Source organism: Nerophis ophidion, linkage group LG11, assembly GCF_033978795.1.
Source record: "Nerophis ophidion isolate RoL-2023_Sa linkage group LG11, RoL_Noph_v1.0, whole genome shotgun sequence".
Taxonomy (NCBI): Eukaryota; Metazoa; Chordata; class Actinopteri; order Syngnathiformes; family Syngnathidae; genus Nerophis; species Nerophis ophidion.
In genome coordinates, this window is record NC_084621.1 from 24943456 (window position 1) to 24962313 (window position 18858).

Sequence of the window (18858 nt, forward strand, 5' to 3'; positions counted from 1 at the left end):
TCCGAACCTCTATTGTCGAGGCGGCTGATTGGAGCTGTGGCCGCAAGGTTGTTGGTGCCTGTCGTGGCGGTAATCCCAGAACCCGTTGGTGGACACCAGCAGTGAGGGATGCTGTCAAGCTGAAGAAGGAGTCCTATCGGGTTCTTTTGGCTCATAGGACTCCGGAGGCAGTGGACGGGTACCGACGGGCCAAGCGGTGTGCAGCTTTAGCGGTCGCGGAGGCAAAAACTCGGACATGGGAAGAGTTCGGGGAAGCCATGGAAAACGACTTCCGGACGGCTTCGAAGCGATTCTGGACCACCATACGGCGCCTCAGGAAGGGGAAGCAGTGCACTATCAACACCGTGTATGGTGCGGATGGTGTTCTGCTGACTTCGACTGCGGATGTTGTGGATCGGTGGAGGGAATACTTCGAAGACCTCCTCAATCCCACCAACACGTCTTTCTTTGAGGAAGCGGTGCCTGGGGAATCTGTAGTGGACTCTCCTATTTCTGGGGCTGAGGTCGCTGAGGTAGTTAAAAAGCTCCTCGGCGGCAAGGCCCCGGGGGTGGATGAGATCCGCCCGGAGTTCCTTAAGGCTCTGGATGCTGTGGGGCTGTCTTGGTTGACAAGACTCTGCAGCATCGCGTGGACATCGGGGGCGGTACCTCTGGATTGGCAGACCGGGGTGGTGGTCCCTCTCTTTAAGAAGGGGGACCGGAGGGTGTGTTCCAACTATCGTGGGATCACACTCCTCAGCCTTCCCGGTAAGGTTTATTCAGGTGTACTGGAGAGGAGGCTACGCCGGATAGTCGAACCTCGGATTCAGGAGGAACAGTGTGGTTTTCGTCCTGGTCGTGGAACTGTGGACCAGCTCTATACTCTCGGCAGGGTTCTTGAGGGTGCATGGGAGTTTGCCCAACCAGTCTACATGTGCTTTGTGGACTTGGAGAAGGCATTCGACCATGTCCCTCGGGAAGTCCTGTGGGGAGTGCTCAGAGAGTATGGGGTATCGGAATGTCTTATTGTGGCAGTCCGCTCCCTGTATGATCAGTGTCAGAGCTTGGTCCGCATTGCTGGCAGTAAGTCGGACACGTTTCCAGTGAAGGCTGTCCTTTGTCACCGATTCTGTTCATAACTTTTATGGACAGTATTTCTAGGCGCAGCCAAGGCGTTGAGGGGTTCCGGTTTGGTGGCCACGGGATTAGGTCTCTGCTTTTTGCAGATGATGTAGTCCTGATGGCTTCATCTGGCCGGGATCTTCAGCTCTCATTGGATCGGTTCGCAGCCGAGTGTGAAGCGACCGGAATGAGAATCAGCACCTCCAAGTCCGAGTCCATGGTTCTCTCCCGGAAAAGGGTGGAGTGCCATCTCCGGGTTGGGGAGGAGACCCTGCCCCAAGTGGAGGAGTTCAAGTACCTAGGAGTCTTGTTCACGAGTGGGGGAAGAGTGGATCGTGAGATCGACAGGCGGATCGGTGCGGCGTCTTCAGTAATGCGGACGTTGTATCGATCCGTTGTGGTGAAGAAGGAGCTGAGCCGGAAGGCAAAGCTCTCAATTTACCGGTCGATCTACGTTCCCATCCTCACCTATGGTCATGAGCTTTGGGTCAAGACCGAAAGGATAAGATCACGGGTACAAGCGGCCGAAATGAGTTTCCTCCGCCGTGTGGCGGGTCTCTCCCTTAGAGATAGGGTGAGAAGCTCTGCCATCCGGGAGGAGCTCAACGTAAAGCCGCTGCTCCTCCACATCGAGAGGAGCCAGATGAGGTGGTTCGGGCATCTGGTCAGGATGCCACCCGAACGCCTCCCTAGGGATGTGTTTAGGGCAAGTCCAGCTGGTAGGAGGCCACGGGGAAGACCCAGGACACGTTGGAAAGACTATGTCTCCCGGCTGGCCTGGGAACGCCTCGGGATCCCCCGGGAAGAGCTAGACGAAGTGGCTGGAGATAGGGAAGTCTGGGCTTCCCTGCTTAGGCTGCTGCCCCCGCGACCAGACCTCGGATAAGCGGAAGATGATGGATGGATGGATGGAATAAAAACTAAATTGGCCCTAGTGTGTGAATGTGAATGTTGTCTATCTGTGTTGGCCTTTCAATGAAGTAGCGACTTGTCCAGGGTGTACACCCTCTTCCACCCGATTGTAGCTGAGATAGGCACCAATGCCCCCCGCGACCCCGAAAGGGAATAAGTGGTAGAAAATGGATGGATGGATGGAAATAAGGAAGATTAAAAAACAATTACCAACAATACATTTTTAAAAATAACTAAAGGCAGTCTTTTTCTCACAATGTGTCGACTTTTTTCTTATAAAATTGGAAACAATTTCTCATATTCTTTCTGTTTTTGGAATATTGCAATATTCTCACGTAAAATTATTACTTTTTAATGCAAAGTGGTGACATTTGTCATATAAAATTCAGGCTTATCACGATATTGCCAATTTTATTGTTTTAAAATAAAACAGTGAAATTTTTTGAAGTAAAATTACGACATTTTGCCAAGTAAAATTCCGAATATTGTTATAATAGTGCCAACATTTTCAAGTTTTCTTATAAAATTGTGACTTTTCAAGCTTTTCTTGTGAAATTGCGACTGTTATTGAGTAAAATTCCAGTTTTTATCATAATATTGCACAAACGTTCTGTTTTTCTTATAACATTTTGACTTGCGTCGAGTAAAATGACGACTTTTATTATAATACTGACAAAATTATTTTTTTTCTTGTGAAATTCTGACAAATTGTTCACATTTTTTTAATATTTACATAGTATGTATATATTATTAATGTTGTAAATATGCATCTTTATACATCTAAAGAGGCTAGTGCTAAAGAGGGAGGCATTTTTCTCAGGTCTCAAGAAGGTTGTAAATACAAGTGTGTGTTTGTGTGTTCTTGAATATCTTCTATTCTTGAGACATAAGCAAGGAAAAATAGCTTCCATATGAGGAGGTGTGGACAAGTTAAGACATGAATCATGGTCCTAATACGTAAAAGCATTGCATCTAATGGAGAGCCAAATACTAGAGTCTGTGAACATTGCTCCAAAGTCAGGATTGTTTTTTTTTTACATCAAGCTTTTTCATATTTGCATAATATGAATATATTATTAACGGGCTTCACGGTGGCAGAGGGGTTAGTGCGTCTGCCTCACAATACGAAGGTCCTGCAGTCCTGGGTTCAAATCCAGGCTCGGGATCTTTCTGTGTGGAGTTTGCATGTTCTCCCCGTGAATGCGTGGGTTCCCTCCGGGTACTCCGGCTTCCTCCCACTTCCAAAGACATGCACCTGGGGATAAGTTGATTGGCAACACTAACTTGACCCTAGTGTGTGAATGTGGGTGTGAATGTTGTCTGTCTATTTGTGTTGGCCCTGCGATGAGGTGGTGACTTGTCCAGGGTGTACCCCACCTTCCGCCCGATTGTAGCTGAGATAGGCGCCAGCACCCCCCGCGACCCCAAAAGGGAATAAGCGGTAGAAAATGGATGGATGGATTAACGTTGTAAATACTAATCTTCAAATATCTAGAAAGGCTGGTCCTAAAGAGGGAGGGATTTTTCGCAGGTCTCGAGAACGTAACAAATACAAGAATGTGTGTGTTTTTGTGTGTATGTGTGTGTGTGTGTGTTTGTGTGTGTGTGTGTGTCTCCTAGCTTGAACATGGACACCTGGCGTGCAGGAGCCTGCATGAGAGCTTCTGCTAGGGATAGGATAGGATAGGATAGGATAGGTCTTTATTGTCATTGCACAAGTACAACAAAACGTTGTTTTCAGCACAATCCTGTTCAAGATTAGACAAACAAACAGTGTACAGGGTTACAGAACAAGAACGCTGATGGGTCACCATAAGGCACCCCGTAAAAGATGGGAAAAAGGTAAACGCTGTGTAAGGATAATTAAAAAATACAATCTATGCTGGGCTCCTAAGGGGGCCCTGTCTGGAGTGGGAAAAACCTCCATAGCAAAGCACATATACATATTACAACATACATCAGAGGGAAGGAAGTTCGGGGTCATGGTGGTAGGCCGCAGCTCTCAGGCACTGACCATCCATGCATCACCCCTATGGGATTTGCGTCAAGGGCGTTGGGTGGGGGTGGTGGGGTGTGTATGTGTGGTGTATATTTTTGTGGATGTGTGTGTGTGTAAGCCAATAGTGTGTCTCTGTTCCGCAGCATTGATGTATTGTGCAGTCGCTAGTCCAAAGTCAACAACAACAGGTGTGTGTCCATGAGAGACAAGAAGGTAGTTTGTTGTGTCTTCGCTGCACTGTCCTTCGGGAGAGTCTCGAAGCCAGGGAAACAATCCAAGTTTTGTATGCGAGTGAAAATAAAATTTGCTTTTCACTCCAAATTGTCTATGACTGGTCCTCAAAAACTGCGGGGTAGACAGTCCGATGTAATCCACAGTTCTTCTCGCATTGTGGCAGCTTTGGGGTACTTTGAAGACTGCCAGCAACTTCCAATTTGTCGACAAACCAGAGCAACGCTTACTCCGATCAGCAGATGTCCTGTTGTCATAATTCCGAATAGGTGGATATCTTCACGTCCTCGACAGAAAAGGGTCGCCAGGCACGCGGCCCTCCTTCTTCTCCCAATAGTCCGTCGTGTGTACAGACACAACCGCTTCGCCACGACAGCAGGTTCCCCCGAACCCAAGATCTTGTCAATTTTGTTGAGGCCAGTTAAATAGTTCCAATGTTTACATTTGGAGGGAAGTGCAAGTTAAGACAAGACAAAGAAGCCAAGCAGGAGAGGAGAGGGGAGCGTCCACCCTCGATGAGTGCCAGGGAGAAAAAGTGTCTCATCGCATGAAGAGATGCTGACACTTGCTGACTTTTAGCATTTCTTCTCGCCTTCCTGGTATCCTTGTTAACTTCCTGGTGTACTTGTTAACTTCTGGGTATCCTGGTTAACTTTCTGGTAGCCCAGCTAAATTTCTTGTTTCCTGGTATCATGGCCAACTTCCAGGTAGCATTGTTAACGTTGTGGTAGCCTGGCTAACTTATTAGTATCCTATTTATTTTCTTGGTAACCTGGTTAACTTCCTGGTATCCTGTTTAACTTCTGTTTACCCCTGTTAACATCCGGGAATACTTGTTAACTTATGTGTATCCTGGTTAACTTTCTGGTACCTTGGCTAACTTTCTTACATCCTGATATCATGGCTAACTTCCAGGTAGCATTGTTAAATTTCTGTTAACCTGGCTGAGTTTCTAGTATCCTGTTCATTTTACTGCTATAACGGTTAACCTCCTGGTGTCCTGGTAAACTTCCTGGTATACTTGTTGATTGATGGGTATCCTGGTTAACTTTCTGGTAGCCCAGCTAACTTTCTTGTATCCTGGTATCATAGCTAACTTCCAGGTAGCATTGTTAAATTTCTGTTAACCTCGTTAAGTTTTTAGTATCCTGTTCATTTTACTGATATAATGGTTAACTTCCTGGTGTCCTGGTAAACTTCCTGGTATACTTGTTGATTTATGGGTATCCGGGTTAACTTTCTGGTAGCCCGGCTAACTTTCTTATATCCTGTTTTCATAGCTAACTTCCAGGTAGCATTGTTAACTTTGTGATAACTTGGCTAACTTACTAGTATCCTGTTAATTTTCCTGATATTCTGGTTACCTTCCTAGTATACTTGTTAACTTCTGGGTACCCTGGTTAACTTTCTGGTGGCCCGGCTAACTTTTTTGTATCCTGGTATCATGGCTAACTTCTATGTTAATGTTGTGGTAGCCTGGCTAACTTATTAGTATCCTGTTTATTTTCCTGGTTAACTTTGTGGAAATTTGGCTAACTTACTAGTATCCTGTTAATTTTCCTGGTATTCTGGTTACCTTCCTAGTTTACTTGTTAACTTCTGGGTATCCTGGTTCACTTTCTGGTGGCCCGGCAAACTTTCTCGTATCCTGGTATCATGGCTAACTTCCATGTTATCGTTGTGGTAGCCTGGCTAACTTATAAGTATCCTGTTTATTTTCCTGGTATCCTGGTTAACTTCCTGGTGCCCTGTTTAACTTCTGTTTACACCGGTTAACGTTCTGTTATACTCGTTAACTTATGTGTATCATGTTCAACGGGTCCTGACTGTTGTTTGTGCTTACGCACCAAACAGCAGTTCGGAGTACCCACCCTTTTTGGGTACACTCGAGGGAGTACTGGAAAGTGCTCCCCCGGGTGATTCCCTTGTCCTACTGGGGGACTTCAACGCTCATGTTGGCAACGACAGTGAAACCTGGAGAGGCGTGATTGAGAAGAATGGCCGCCCGGATCTGAACCCGAGTGGTGTTTTGTTATTGGACTTTTGTGCTCGTCACAGTTTGTCCATTACAAACACCATGTTCAAACATAAGGGTGTCCATATGTGCACTTGGCACAAGGACACCCTAGGCTGCAGTTCCATGATCAACATTGTAGTTGTGTCATTGGATTTGCGGCCTTATATTTTGGACACTCGGGTGAAGAGAGGGGCGGAGCTTTCTACCGATCACCACCTGGTGGTGAGTTGGCTGCGATGGTGGGGGAGGATGCTGGACGGATCTGACAGGCCCAAACGCATTGTGAGGATCTGCTGGGAACGTCTGGCAGAGTCTCCTGTCAGAGAAAGTTTCAATTCCCACCTCCGGAAGAACTTCGAACATGTCACGAGGGAGGTGCTGGACATTGAGTCCGAGTGGACCATGTTCCGCACCTCTATTGTCGAGGCGGCTGATCGGAGCTGTGGCCGCAAGGTAGTTGGTGCCTGTCGAGGCAGCAATCCTAAAACCCCTTGGTGGACACCAGCGGTGAGGGATGCCGTCAAGCTGAAGAAGGAGTCCTATCGGGTCCTTTTGGCTCATAGGACTCCGGAGGCAGTGGACAAGTACCGACAGGCCAAGCGGTGTGTGGCTTCAGCGGTCGCTGAGGCAAAAACTCGGACATGGGAGGAGTTCGGGGAAGCCATGGAAAACGACTTCCGGACGGCTTCGAAGCGATTCTGGACCACCGTCCGCCGCCTCAGGAAGGGGCAGCAGTGCACTATCAACATCGTATATGGTGCGGATGGAATTCTGCTGACCTCAACTGAGGATGTTGTGGATAGGTGGAAGGAATACTTCGAAGACCTCCTCAATCCCACCAACACGTCTTCCTATGAGGAAGCAGTGCCTGGGGAATCTGTGGTGGACTCTCCTATTTCTGGGGCTGAGGTCGCTGAGGTAGTTAAAAAGCTCCTCGGTGGCAAGGCCCCGGGGGTGGACGAGATCCGCCCGGAGTTCCTTAAGGCTCTGGATGCTGTGAGGCTGTCTTGGTTGACAAGACTCTGCAGCATCGCGTGGACATCTGGGGCGGTACCTCTGGATTGGCAGACCGGGGTGGTGGTTCCTCTCTTCAAGAAGGGGGAAGGGGGACCGGAGGGTGTCTTCCAACTATCGTGGGATCACACTCCTCAGCCTTCCCGGTAAGGTTTATTCAGGTGTACTGGAGAGGAGGCTACGCCGGATAGTCGAACCTCGGATTCAGGAGGAACAGTGTGGTTTTCGTCCTGGTCGTGGAACTGTGGACCAGCTCTATACTCTCGGCAGGGTTCTTGAGGGTGCATGGGAGTTTGCCCAACCAGTCTACATGTGCTTTGTGTAGTTGGAGAAGGCATTCGACCGTGTCCCTCGGGAAGTCCTGTTGGGAGTGCTCAGAGAGTATGGGGTATCGGACTGTCTTATTGTGGCGGTCCGCTCCCTGTACGATCAGTGCCAGAGCTTTGTCCGCATTGCCGGCAGTAAGTCGAACACATTTCCAGTGAGGGTTGGACTCCGCCAAGGCTGTCCTTTGTCACCGATTCTGTTCATAACTTTTATGGACAGAATTTCTAGGCGCAGTCAAGGCGTTGAGGGTATCCGGTTTGGTGACCGCAGGATTAGGTCTCTGCTTTTTGCAGATGATGTGGTCCTGATGGCTTCATCTAACCGGGATCTTCAGCTCTTACTGGATCGGTTTGCAGCCGAGTGTGAAGCGACCGGAATGAGAATCAGCACCTCCAAGTCCGAGTCCATGGTTCTCGCCCGGAAAAGGGTGGAATGCCATCTCCGGGTTGGGGTGGAGACACTGCCCCAAGTGGAGGAGTTCAAGTACCTAGGAGTCTTGTTCACGAGTGAGGGAAGAGTGGATCGTGAGATCGACAGGCGGGTCGGTGCGGCGTCTTCAGTAATGCGGACGTTGTACCGATCCGTTGTGGTGAAGAAGGAGCTAAGCCGGAAGGCAAAACTCTCAATTTACTGGTCGATCTACGTTCCCATCCTCACCTATGGTCATGAGCTTTGGGTCATGACCGAAAGGATAAGATCACAGGTACAAGCGGCCGAAATGAGTTTCCCCCGCCGTGTGGCGGGGCTCTCCCTTAGAGATAGGGTATAGGGTGAGAAGCTCTGCCATCCGGGAGGAGCTCAAAGAAAAGCCACTGCTCCTTCACATCGAGAGGAGCCAGATGAGGTGGTTCGGGCATCTGGTCAGGATGCCACCCGAACGCCTCCCTAGGGAGGTGTTTAGGGCACGTCCAACCGGTAGGAGGTCACGGGGACCCCCAGGACGCGTTGGGAAGAGTATGTCTCCCGGCTGGCCTGGGAACGCCTCGGGATCCCCCGGGATGAGCTAGACGAAGTGGCTGGGGAAAGGGAAGTCTGGGTTTCCCTGCTTGGGTTGTTGCCCCCGCGACCCGACCTCTGATAGGCGGAAGAAGATGGATGGATGGATGGATGTTTAACTTTCTGGTAGCCCGGCTAACTTTCTTGTATCCCGGTATCATGGCTAACTTTGTAAAATGTATGTTAACCTGGCTAACTTACTAGTATTCTGTTTATTTTCCTGGTATCCTGGGTAACATCTTGGTATACTTGTTAGCTTTTGGGTATGCTGGTTAACTCCCTGGTTGCAGGGCTTACTTCCTGGTAACCTGGTTAACTTCCTGGTTACATGGCTTACTTCCCGGTATCCTGGTTAACTTCCTGGCATACTTGTTAACTTCTGGGTATCCCGCTCAACTTCCTGGTTGCCCGGCTAACTTCCTGGTATCCAGGATAACTTTCTGGTTACCCAGCTTACTTTCTGGTATCCTGGTTAACACCCTGGTACACATGTTAACTTCTGGGTATCCTGGTTAACATCCTGGTATACTTGTTACCCTCTGGATCTCATGGTTAACTTCCTGGTTGTCCGGCTTACTTTCTGGTATCCTGGTTAACTTCCTGGTATACTTGTTAGCTTCTGGGTATCCTGCTTAACTTCATGGTTACCTGGCAAACTTCCTGGTATCCTGGATAACTTCCAGGTTGCCCGGCTTGCTTTACGGTATCCTGGTTAACTTCCTGGTATACTTGTTAACTTCTGGGTGTCCTGCTTAACTTCCTGGTTGCCTGGCTCACTTCCTGGTATCCTGCTTCACTTCCTGGTTGCCCGGCTTACTCCCTGGTATCCTGGTTAACTTCTTGGTTGCCAAGCTTACTCCCTGGTAAGCTGACTAACTTCCTGATATCCCTTTTTATTTTCCCAGTAGTCTGGCTAACTTTGTGGTAATTTGGTTAGCTTCCTTGCAGCCCAGCTAACTTCCGTTTTGGGGAGTTTGTTTGGGTTTTGACATTTGCATTGTTTTTGTTTTTTGTGTTGTTTAGTTTTTCCACCTTTCAGTTTCATTGTGATTTAAGCTTCTTATTTTTTCCGCATTTTCCTGTTGTATTTGTTTCATGGTGCTTGTGTGTTCCTGGTTGTTGCATCATTTCCGTGTTTGGAGCATGTTTGCTCAGTTCGAATATATCATCGCATAATTCCATTAAATAATTTTCTTTACCATTTTAAGCATTCTAGGGAGGTGTTTCGATCACGTCCGACCGGTAGGAGGCCACGGGGAAGACCCAGGACATGTTGGGAAGACTATGTCTCCTGTCTGGCCTGGGAACGCCTCGGGATCCCCCGGGAGGAGCTGGACGAAGTGGCTGGGGAGAGGAAAGTCTGGGCTTCTCTACTTAGGCTGCTGCCCCCGCGACCCGACCTCGGATAAGCGGAAGAAGAGGGATGGATGGACTTTGAGCTTCCCAAAAACACGTCATGGAGGTTTTTTTTTTGTGCCAGTGCTAAAAAAGCCACATTTCAAACGAATGAGAAGCTTTTAACGTGACGGCCCAGGCAGTCAAACTTCTACGTTGTCAGGCAAAGGGTCCCTGGGAGGAATGGCGTGTTGGTGAGCGAGCTGCATAATAAAACTGCTTCTTGGTGCAACAGGCACACATAACATAACCGCCGAAATATAAAAAGATTCCCCGTCGAAAAGTGGACTCCCCACGGCTCTTTTTTCTTCGCAGGAAGAGTGTTGTCGGGGCGCTCAGCCGCCTCATGGCCTCCATCCATTGCTATGACAACAAAGCAGAGATGTTCACCTGTTTGTCATTCAATGTGAACACATCACCTCTCTGGCTCTTTGGCGCCCACGTCGTTCCTAACTTCTTTGCTTCCTTTTCTTCCTCGCATCCTTCATGCTTCTTTTCTTCCTTTCCTCCCTAGCAGCGTGCCGTGATGATGAATATATCCCATCAGTCATCGCCAGCGCAACTGCACCTCAGTCATGTTGCTGCCTAATGGAACATTGTGGGATTTGACAGGTGACATTTTATGTTTTCCGATGGAACCATTCGTTCCTGTCGAAGGGGGGGTGTTAGCCTGGCTTACAAATTGCTTCCCATGTCCGCCGCGCCACACTCCGAGGACTCTTTTTATACGCCTTGTCGTCTGGAGTCTTCATGAAAAAAACATTTCAAGTCTGAAAGACCTCTTCGGACAACTGGCAATGGGGTGAAAAAGTCTTTCAGTGTCTTCCCTGAACACTTAGTTAAGTAGTTGTGTGGGTTTATGTCGATGACGTCACAGTTAACACAAAAAAAAAAAACAACAACTCCAAATTAGGCGTTAGTTACCTATGTTATGGCTTTAAATAATAATTTATATAGTTTAGATCAGGGGTCCCCAAACTTTTTGACTCGGGGGCCACGTTGGGTTAAAACAATTTGGCCGGGGACCGGGCTGAGTGTGTGTATTATATATATATATATATATATATATATATATATATATATATATATATATATATATATCTATATTTATATATATATATATATATATACATATATATACGTATACATACATATACACACACACACACATATATATATATACATATACATACATACACAAGGTATCAGGAATTGGTATTTGTATCGGTTCCAATGTGAACAGTACCCATCTCTATTGACAACGCTGGTTTATTAACCCTCCTGATTGGAAATCAGGACCAGGTTTTCAAAAAAATATATATATATATACGTATACATACATATACACACACACACACATATATATATATACATATACATACATACACACACATTTTTTATATATATACATATATATATTACATATATATACAAATACATATATATATTGTGTGTGTATATATATATATATATATATATATATATATATATATATATATATATATATAGTATATATGTATGTATATATATTGTGTATATAAGTGGAGCAAAACAGTATTTAGTCAGCCACCGATTGTGCAAGTTCTCCCTCTTAAAATAATCACAGAGGTCTGTAATTTTCATCATAGGTACACTTCCACTGTGAGAGACAGAATGTGAAAAAAAAAATCCAGGAATTCACATTGTAGGAATTTTAAAGAATTTATTTGTAAATTATGGTGGAAAATAAGTATTTGGTCAACCATTCAAAGCTCTCACTGATGGCTCAAAATCTCACGATACATGGCCCCATTCATTCTTTCCTTAACACGGATCAATCGTCCTGTCCCCTTAGCAGAAAAACAGCCCCAAAGCATGATGTTTCCACCCCCATGCTTCACAGTAGGTGTGGTGTTCTTGGGATGCAACTTGGTATTCTTCTTCCTTCAAACACGACGAGTTGAGTTTATGCCAAAAAGTTATATTTTGGTTTCATCTGACCACATGACATCCTCCCAATCCTCTGCTGTATCATCCATGTATCCAGTTTGGTATAAACTCAACTCGTCGTGTTTGGAGGAAGAAGAAGACTGAGTTGCATCCCAAGAACATCAGGCCTACTGTGAAGCATGGGGGTGGAAACATCATGCTTTGGGGCTGTTTTTCTGCTAAGGGGACAGGACGATTGATCCGTGTTAAGGAAAGAATGAATGGGCCCATGTATCGTGAGATTTTGAGCCAAAACCTCCTTCCATCAGTGAGAGTTTTGCATGGTTGACCAAATACTTATATTACAACATAATTTACAAATAAATTCTGTAAAATTCCTACAATGTGATTTCCTGGATTTTTTTTTTTCATATTCTGTCTCTCACAGTTGAAGTGTACCTATGATGAAAATTACAGACCTCTGTCATCATTTTAAGTGGAAAAACTTGCTCAATCGATGGCTGACTAAATACTAATAAAGTATATATAGTGTGTGTATACATATATATATATTTTATTTTATCTTTTTACTGCCACATATTTGACACGTTCCAAATAAATTTAATTGAATGGAAGAAAAAACATCTTTGACCTGCAACTGAATGTTATACCGACTGCACTTACTCAGAAACGTGGTCATGAAACCTAACCGGACAACAGTTTTTATAATCAGCTCATTTTTAAACACTGCAATTAAAATGGAATTCTATTATGAAAAACAATTTTACTTGTTAACACACAAAAAAGTACGGAAAATTAAATGCCGGAATCGATTTCAAGGTATCAGGAATTGGTATTTGTATCCGTTCCAATGTGGACAGTACCCATCTCTATTGACAACACTGGTTTATTAACCCTCCTGATTGGAAATCAGGACCAGGTTTTCAAAAAAAAAAAAATAGGAAGTGGACTTAAAATAAATGCGCTAGAAAGGAACTTGAACCAAAACAAAGGGAAACAATAAACATAAGTTCGTGTTGATTCAGCCTCATTTGTGTGTTGCTTCTTGTCAGAAGTGTTTGCGTCACGGAGCATAAACACAACACACAAGCAATCAAACTGAGATTGTCGAGTGATGAATCATCTTGATTTTTTTTACGACTGAGGATCATTTTTTCCTGGCGACAGCGTGAAGAGGAATGCCAAACACAATCAAAACAAAACCCTCGGGGAAACTGAAAAAGTGTAACAGGGGGCGGCTTGTCCAGCCTCTGACCTGTGCTAGGTGAGTAAAAAAAACTGGCTTTGCTACACGTCTTAAAACGCAGCTTGGAAAATGGAAGTCTGACCGTTGTGTTTTTCTTGGGCTGATATGCTAACCTGGCGGGATGTCGATGTCAACATGTGACTGCGATGTTAGCGCTGTAGCTACCCTAGCTGTGCTAATGTTGCTAACATGTTTCCCCACAAGCCAGGGTAATGTGAAAATTCCGTAGAAAATAATGCAAACAGGTAGCGCCAAACTATGAATCAAAGCTCTTCTTACTGTCACTCACACGCATACCTGCCACCAGTGACCACAGGGAAAACAATTTTGAAAACAAATTGGCCATGATACCGCCTCTGACCCCCCAAAAAATATAATAAAATAAAAAAAATAATAATCCGGCTTTGCTACACATCTTAAAATGAAGCCTGGACCCCTGCCAACTGTCCGTCAGTCAGCTACAGACTTGGGACGTCTGATGTGTTTTGTTGTTTTTTGTCAAAGGACATGCTAACCGAGCATGATGTTACAATGTGACTGCAACATGCTAACGATTAATAATAATAATAATATTTAAAAAAAAAAAGCATTTTACATTGAGCAAACAACCTTGAAGTGCTACAGTGTATTAAAAAAATAAATAAATAAAAAGATAATTAAAAAAAATTAAATATCACAACCTAGTAACTAAAACTAGTATGCATATATCCCCCCCCAAAAAGAAATTATAAAAAGAAGGGTTTTTAAGCCTTTTTTTAAAGCATTCACAGTCTTTGGTGCCCTCAGGTGGTCAGGGACATCGATTGTTTCTTTATAAGCGAGGATCAAAGAGACAACGTGAGGACATCAGTGTCTGATAGTTAGGTACCCCGACCTACAAATGTTTTGCTTTAAGCGTCAATCACACCGCTAGTGGTTCAGCGGATGCCAGCATGAACCCCCGTGAAATCCGAACTTCCTTGCAAGCGTTAGCTTGAAGCTAGGGATGCAGATACCTTAGTTTTTTTAACCATGGAACGGAAAAAATTGAGTGTGAAGAACAGTCATCAAAAAACATGGCCGTTAACTTTGTTTTAGCTATCTAACGAGCTAGTCCGCGCCGTACTGAAGCAGGATAGGTCGGTGACGCCAGTCAAACATGTTAAAATAATATCTTAGCCACGGGGTGTTTGTCCGTGCTAATCTGGGGAAGCTGCTGATAGTGTGTTTGACGGAAGAAGTCAAATAGTGTTCATCATTATCACATAACTCCATAAAACTAGTGTAGTTGTTTGGACTAAATTCTGTTGTATCCGTTTTCACACAATATTTCTGATAGTTAACCCGGATTATTTTATATTTGCGATTGCTGCAGTCGTGTCGAATCGCTAACGAGTTCTTGATTAACTTCTAACGAGGACCAAAACAACTTTCCTGTTATTACGAAGCCCCAACTGACGCTTTATTTGTTTTCCGTGCACGACTCCGGTCGGTGTGTCGACTCTTTTCCGAGGTTCCTGATCCTCGTTGTAGCAGAGACCGGGGGGTGAAGTCTGAGTCCGTTCCCAAGTCTCAGTCAGACTTAAAAACAACAACAACAACAACAACAAAAAAGAGAGCAAATACACGTACCCGTCACTGAGTTGCACCAGGACCGCGCGGTAGAGCTGGTGTTGCGGGCTGTTGGACTCCGGGCCGCAGGGATGGATGAAGGGATGGATGGCTGCCAAAACGAAGCCCTGCTGGTAAAGATCCTCTAGCTGTCCCGGCAGCTCTCGCACGGAGGACAGGCGCAGCGTGGACGTCCCCCCTGAGACACACACATTAGGAAGAAACACACTTTTAGACTTACCAATAATAGATCCGCAGGTGGTGAGTTCAAACCCAGCCGAGTCGTACCAAAAGACTATAAAAATGCGACCCATTACCTCCCTGCTTGGCACCCAGCATCAAGGGTTGGAATTGGGGGTTAAATTACCAAAAAAGATTCCCGGGCGTGGCCACCGTTGCTGCTCACTGCTCCCCTCACCTCCCAGGGGGTTGGAACAAGGGTGATGAGTCAGATGCGGAGGACAAATGTCACTACACCTAGTGTGTGTGTGTGAGACAATCATTGGTACTTTAACTTTACCTGAAGGTTTGAGTTTTACTCTTCTGTCTGGGAAAGAATCACACCACTCTGAGAGGCCCCTTAGGGACATTATTCCGAATGACCTCTCATGCAAACGACTGAAATTCTCTCACGGAATGCTGAAATCTTCACACACTACTGAAATCCTCTTACACACTACTGAAATTCTCTCATGCACACGACTGAAATCCTCGTACACATTACTGACATCCTTTCATACACTACTGGAATCCTTTCAAACACACTACTCAAAACCTCTCACACACTACTGAAATCCTCTCATCCACACGGCTGAAATCCTCTCATACACATTACTGACATCCTTTCATTATACTACTGAAATCCTCTCACACACACAGTACTCAAATCCTCTCACACACTACTGAAATCTTCTTATACACACTACTGAAATCCTGGTATAAACACTACTGAAATTCTCTCATACACACGACTGAAATCCTCTTATACACATTACTGACATCCTTTCATACACTACTGGAATCCTTTCACACACACAGTACTCAAATCCTCTCCCACACTACTGAAATCTTCTTATACACACAACTGAAATCCTGGTATAAACACTACTGAAATTCTTTCATACACACCACTGAAATCCTCTTATACACATTACTGACATCCTTTCATACACTACTGAAATCCTCTCACACACACAGTACTCAAATCCTCTCCCACACTACTGAAATCTTCTTATACACACAACTGAAATCCTGGTAAAAACACTACTGAAATTCTCTCATACACACGACTGAAATCCTCTTATACACATTAATGACATCCTTTCATACACTACTGGAATCCTTTCAAAAACACACACAACTCGAATCCTCTCACACACTACTGAAATTCTCTCATACACACGACTGAAATCCTCTCATACACACGACTGAAATCCTCTCACACACAGTACTGAAATTCTCTCATACACATTACTGACATCCTTTCATACACAACTGAAATCCTCTCACACACAGTACTCAAATCCTCTCACACACTACTGAAATCTTCTTATACACACTACTGAAATCCTGGTATAAACACTACTGACATTCTCTCATACACACGACTGAAATCCTCTTATACACATTACTGACATCCTTTCATACACTACTGGAATCCTTTCAAACACACACACAACTCGAATCCTCTCACACACTACTGAAATCCTCTCATACACTACTGAAATTCTCTCATACACACTACTGACATCCTTTCATACATACTACTGACATCCTTTCATACACTACTGAAATCCTCTCACACACACACAGTACTCAAATCCTCTCACGCACTACTGAAATCTTCTTATACACACTACTGAAATCCTGGTATAAACACTACTGAAATTCTTTCATACACACCACTGAAATCCTCTTATACACATTACTGACATCCTTTCATACACTACTGGAATCCTCTCACACACACAGTACTCAAATCCTCTCCCACACTACTGAAATCTTCTTATACACACAACTGAAATCCTGGTATAAACACTACTGAAATTCTTTCATACACACCACTGAAATCCTCTTATACACATTACTGACATCCTTTCATACACTACTGAAATCCTCTCACACACACAGTACTCAAATCCTCTCCCACACTACTGAAATCTTCTTATACACACAACTGAAATCCTGGTAAAAACACTACTGAAATTCTCTCATACACACGACTGAAATCCTCTTATACGCATTAATGACATCCTTTCATACACTACTGGAATCCTTTCAAACACACACACAACTCGAATCCTCTCACACACTACTGAAATTCTCTCATACACACGACTGAAATCCTCTCATACACACGACTGAAATCCTCTCACACACAGTACTGAAATTCTCTCATACACATTACTGACATCCTTTCATACACAACTGAAATCCTCTCACACACAGTACTCAAATCCTCTCACACACTACTGAAATCTTCTTATACACACTACTGAAATCCTGGTATAAACACTACTGACATTCTCTCATACACACGACTGAAATCCTCTTATACACATTACTGACATCCTTTCATACACTACTGGAATCCTTTCAAACACACACACAACTCGAATCCTCTCACACACTACTGAAATCCTGTCATACACACTACTGAAATTCTCTCATACACACGACTGAAATCCTCTCATACACATTACTGAAATTCTTTCATACACTACTGAAATCTTCTCTCACACACTACTCAAATCCTCTCACACACTACTGAAATCTTCTTATACACACTACTGAAATCCTGGTATAAACACTACTAAAATTCTCTCATACACACGACTGAAATCCTCTTATACACATTACTGACATCCTTTCATACACTACTGGAATCCTTTCAAACGCACACACAACTCGGATCCTCTCACACACTACTGAAATCCTCTCATACACTACTGAAATTCTCTCATACACACTACTGACATCCTTTCATACACACTACTGACATCCTTTCATACACTACTGAAATCCTCTCACACACACACAGTACTCAAATCCTCTCACACACTACTGAAATCTTCTTATACACACTACTGAAATCCTGGTATAAACACTACTGAAATTCTTTCATACACACCACTGAAATCCTCTTATACACATTACTGACATCCTTTCATACACTACTGGAATTCTTTCAAACACACACACTACTGAAATCCTGTCATACACACTACTGAAATTATCTCATACACACGACTGAAATCCTCTCATACATATTACTGACATCCTTTCATACACTACTGAAATCCTCTCACACACACAGTACTCAAATCCTCTCCCACACTACTGAAATCTTCTTATACACACAACTGAAATCCGGGTAAAAACACTACTGAAATTCTCTCATACACACGACTGAAATCCTCTTATACACATTAATGACATCCTTTCATACACTACTGGAATCCTTTCAAACACACACACAACTCGAATCCTCTCACACACTACTGAAATTCTCTCATACACACGACTGAAATCCTCTCATACACACGACTGAAATCCTCTCACACACAGTACTGAAATTCTCTCATACACATTACTGACATCCTTTCATACACAACTGAAATCCTCTCACACACACAACTCGAATCCTCTCACACACTACTGAAATTCTCTCATACACACGACTGAAATCCTCTCATACACACGACTGAAATCCTCTCACACACAGTACTGAAATTCTCTCATACACATTACTGACATCCTTTCATACACTACTGGAATCCTTTCAAACACACACACAACTCGAATCCTCTCACACACTACTGAAATCCTGTCATACACACTACTGAATATCTCTCATACACACGACTGAAATCCTCTCATACACATTACTGACATTCTTTCATACACCACTGAAATCTTCTCTCACACACTACTCAAATCCTCTCACACACTACTGAAATCTTCTTATACACACTACTGAAATCCTTTCAAACACACACACAACTCGAATCCTCTCACACACTACTGAAATCCTGTCATACACACTACTGAATATCTCTCATACACACGACTGAAATCCTCTCATACACATTACTGACATTC

At 44.3% G+C, this 18858-nt stretch overlaps 1 protein-coding gene across 2 annotated transcripts in view; it reads right to left on the minus strand.

The window, feature by feature from the left end:
- Nucleotides 1-18858, minus strand: part of LOC133561852 (raftlin-like) — a 268397-nt gene that overhangs the window by 135608 nt on the left and 113931 nt on the right. For both annotated transcript variants that reach the window (XM_061915456.1, XM_061915455.1), the window contains exon 3: nt 14779-14956. In XM_061915456.1, the coding sequence (XP_061771440.1) occupies nt 14779-14956 (178 nt within the window). The remainder of the gene's footprint in view (nt 1-14778; nt 14957-18858) is intronic.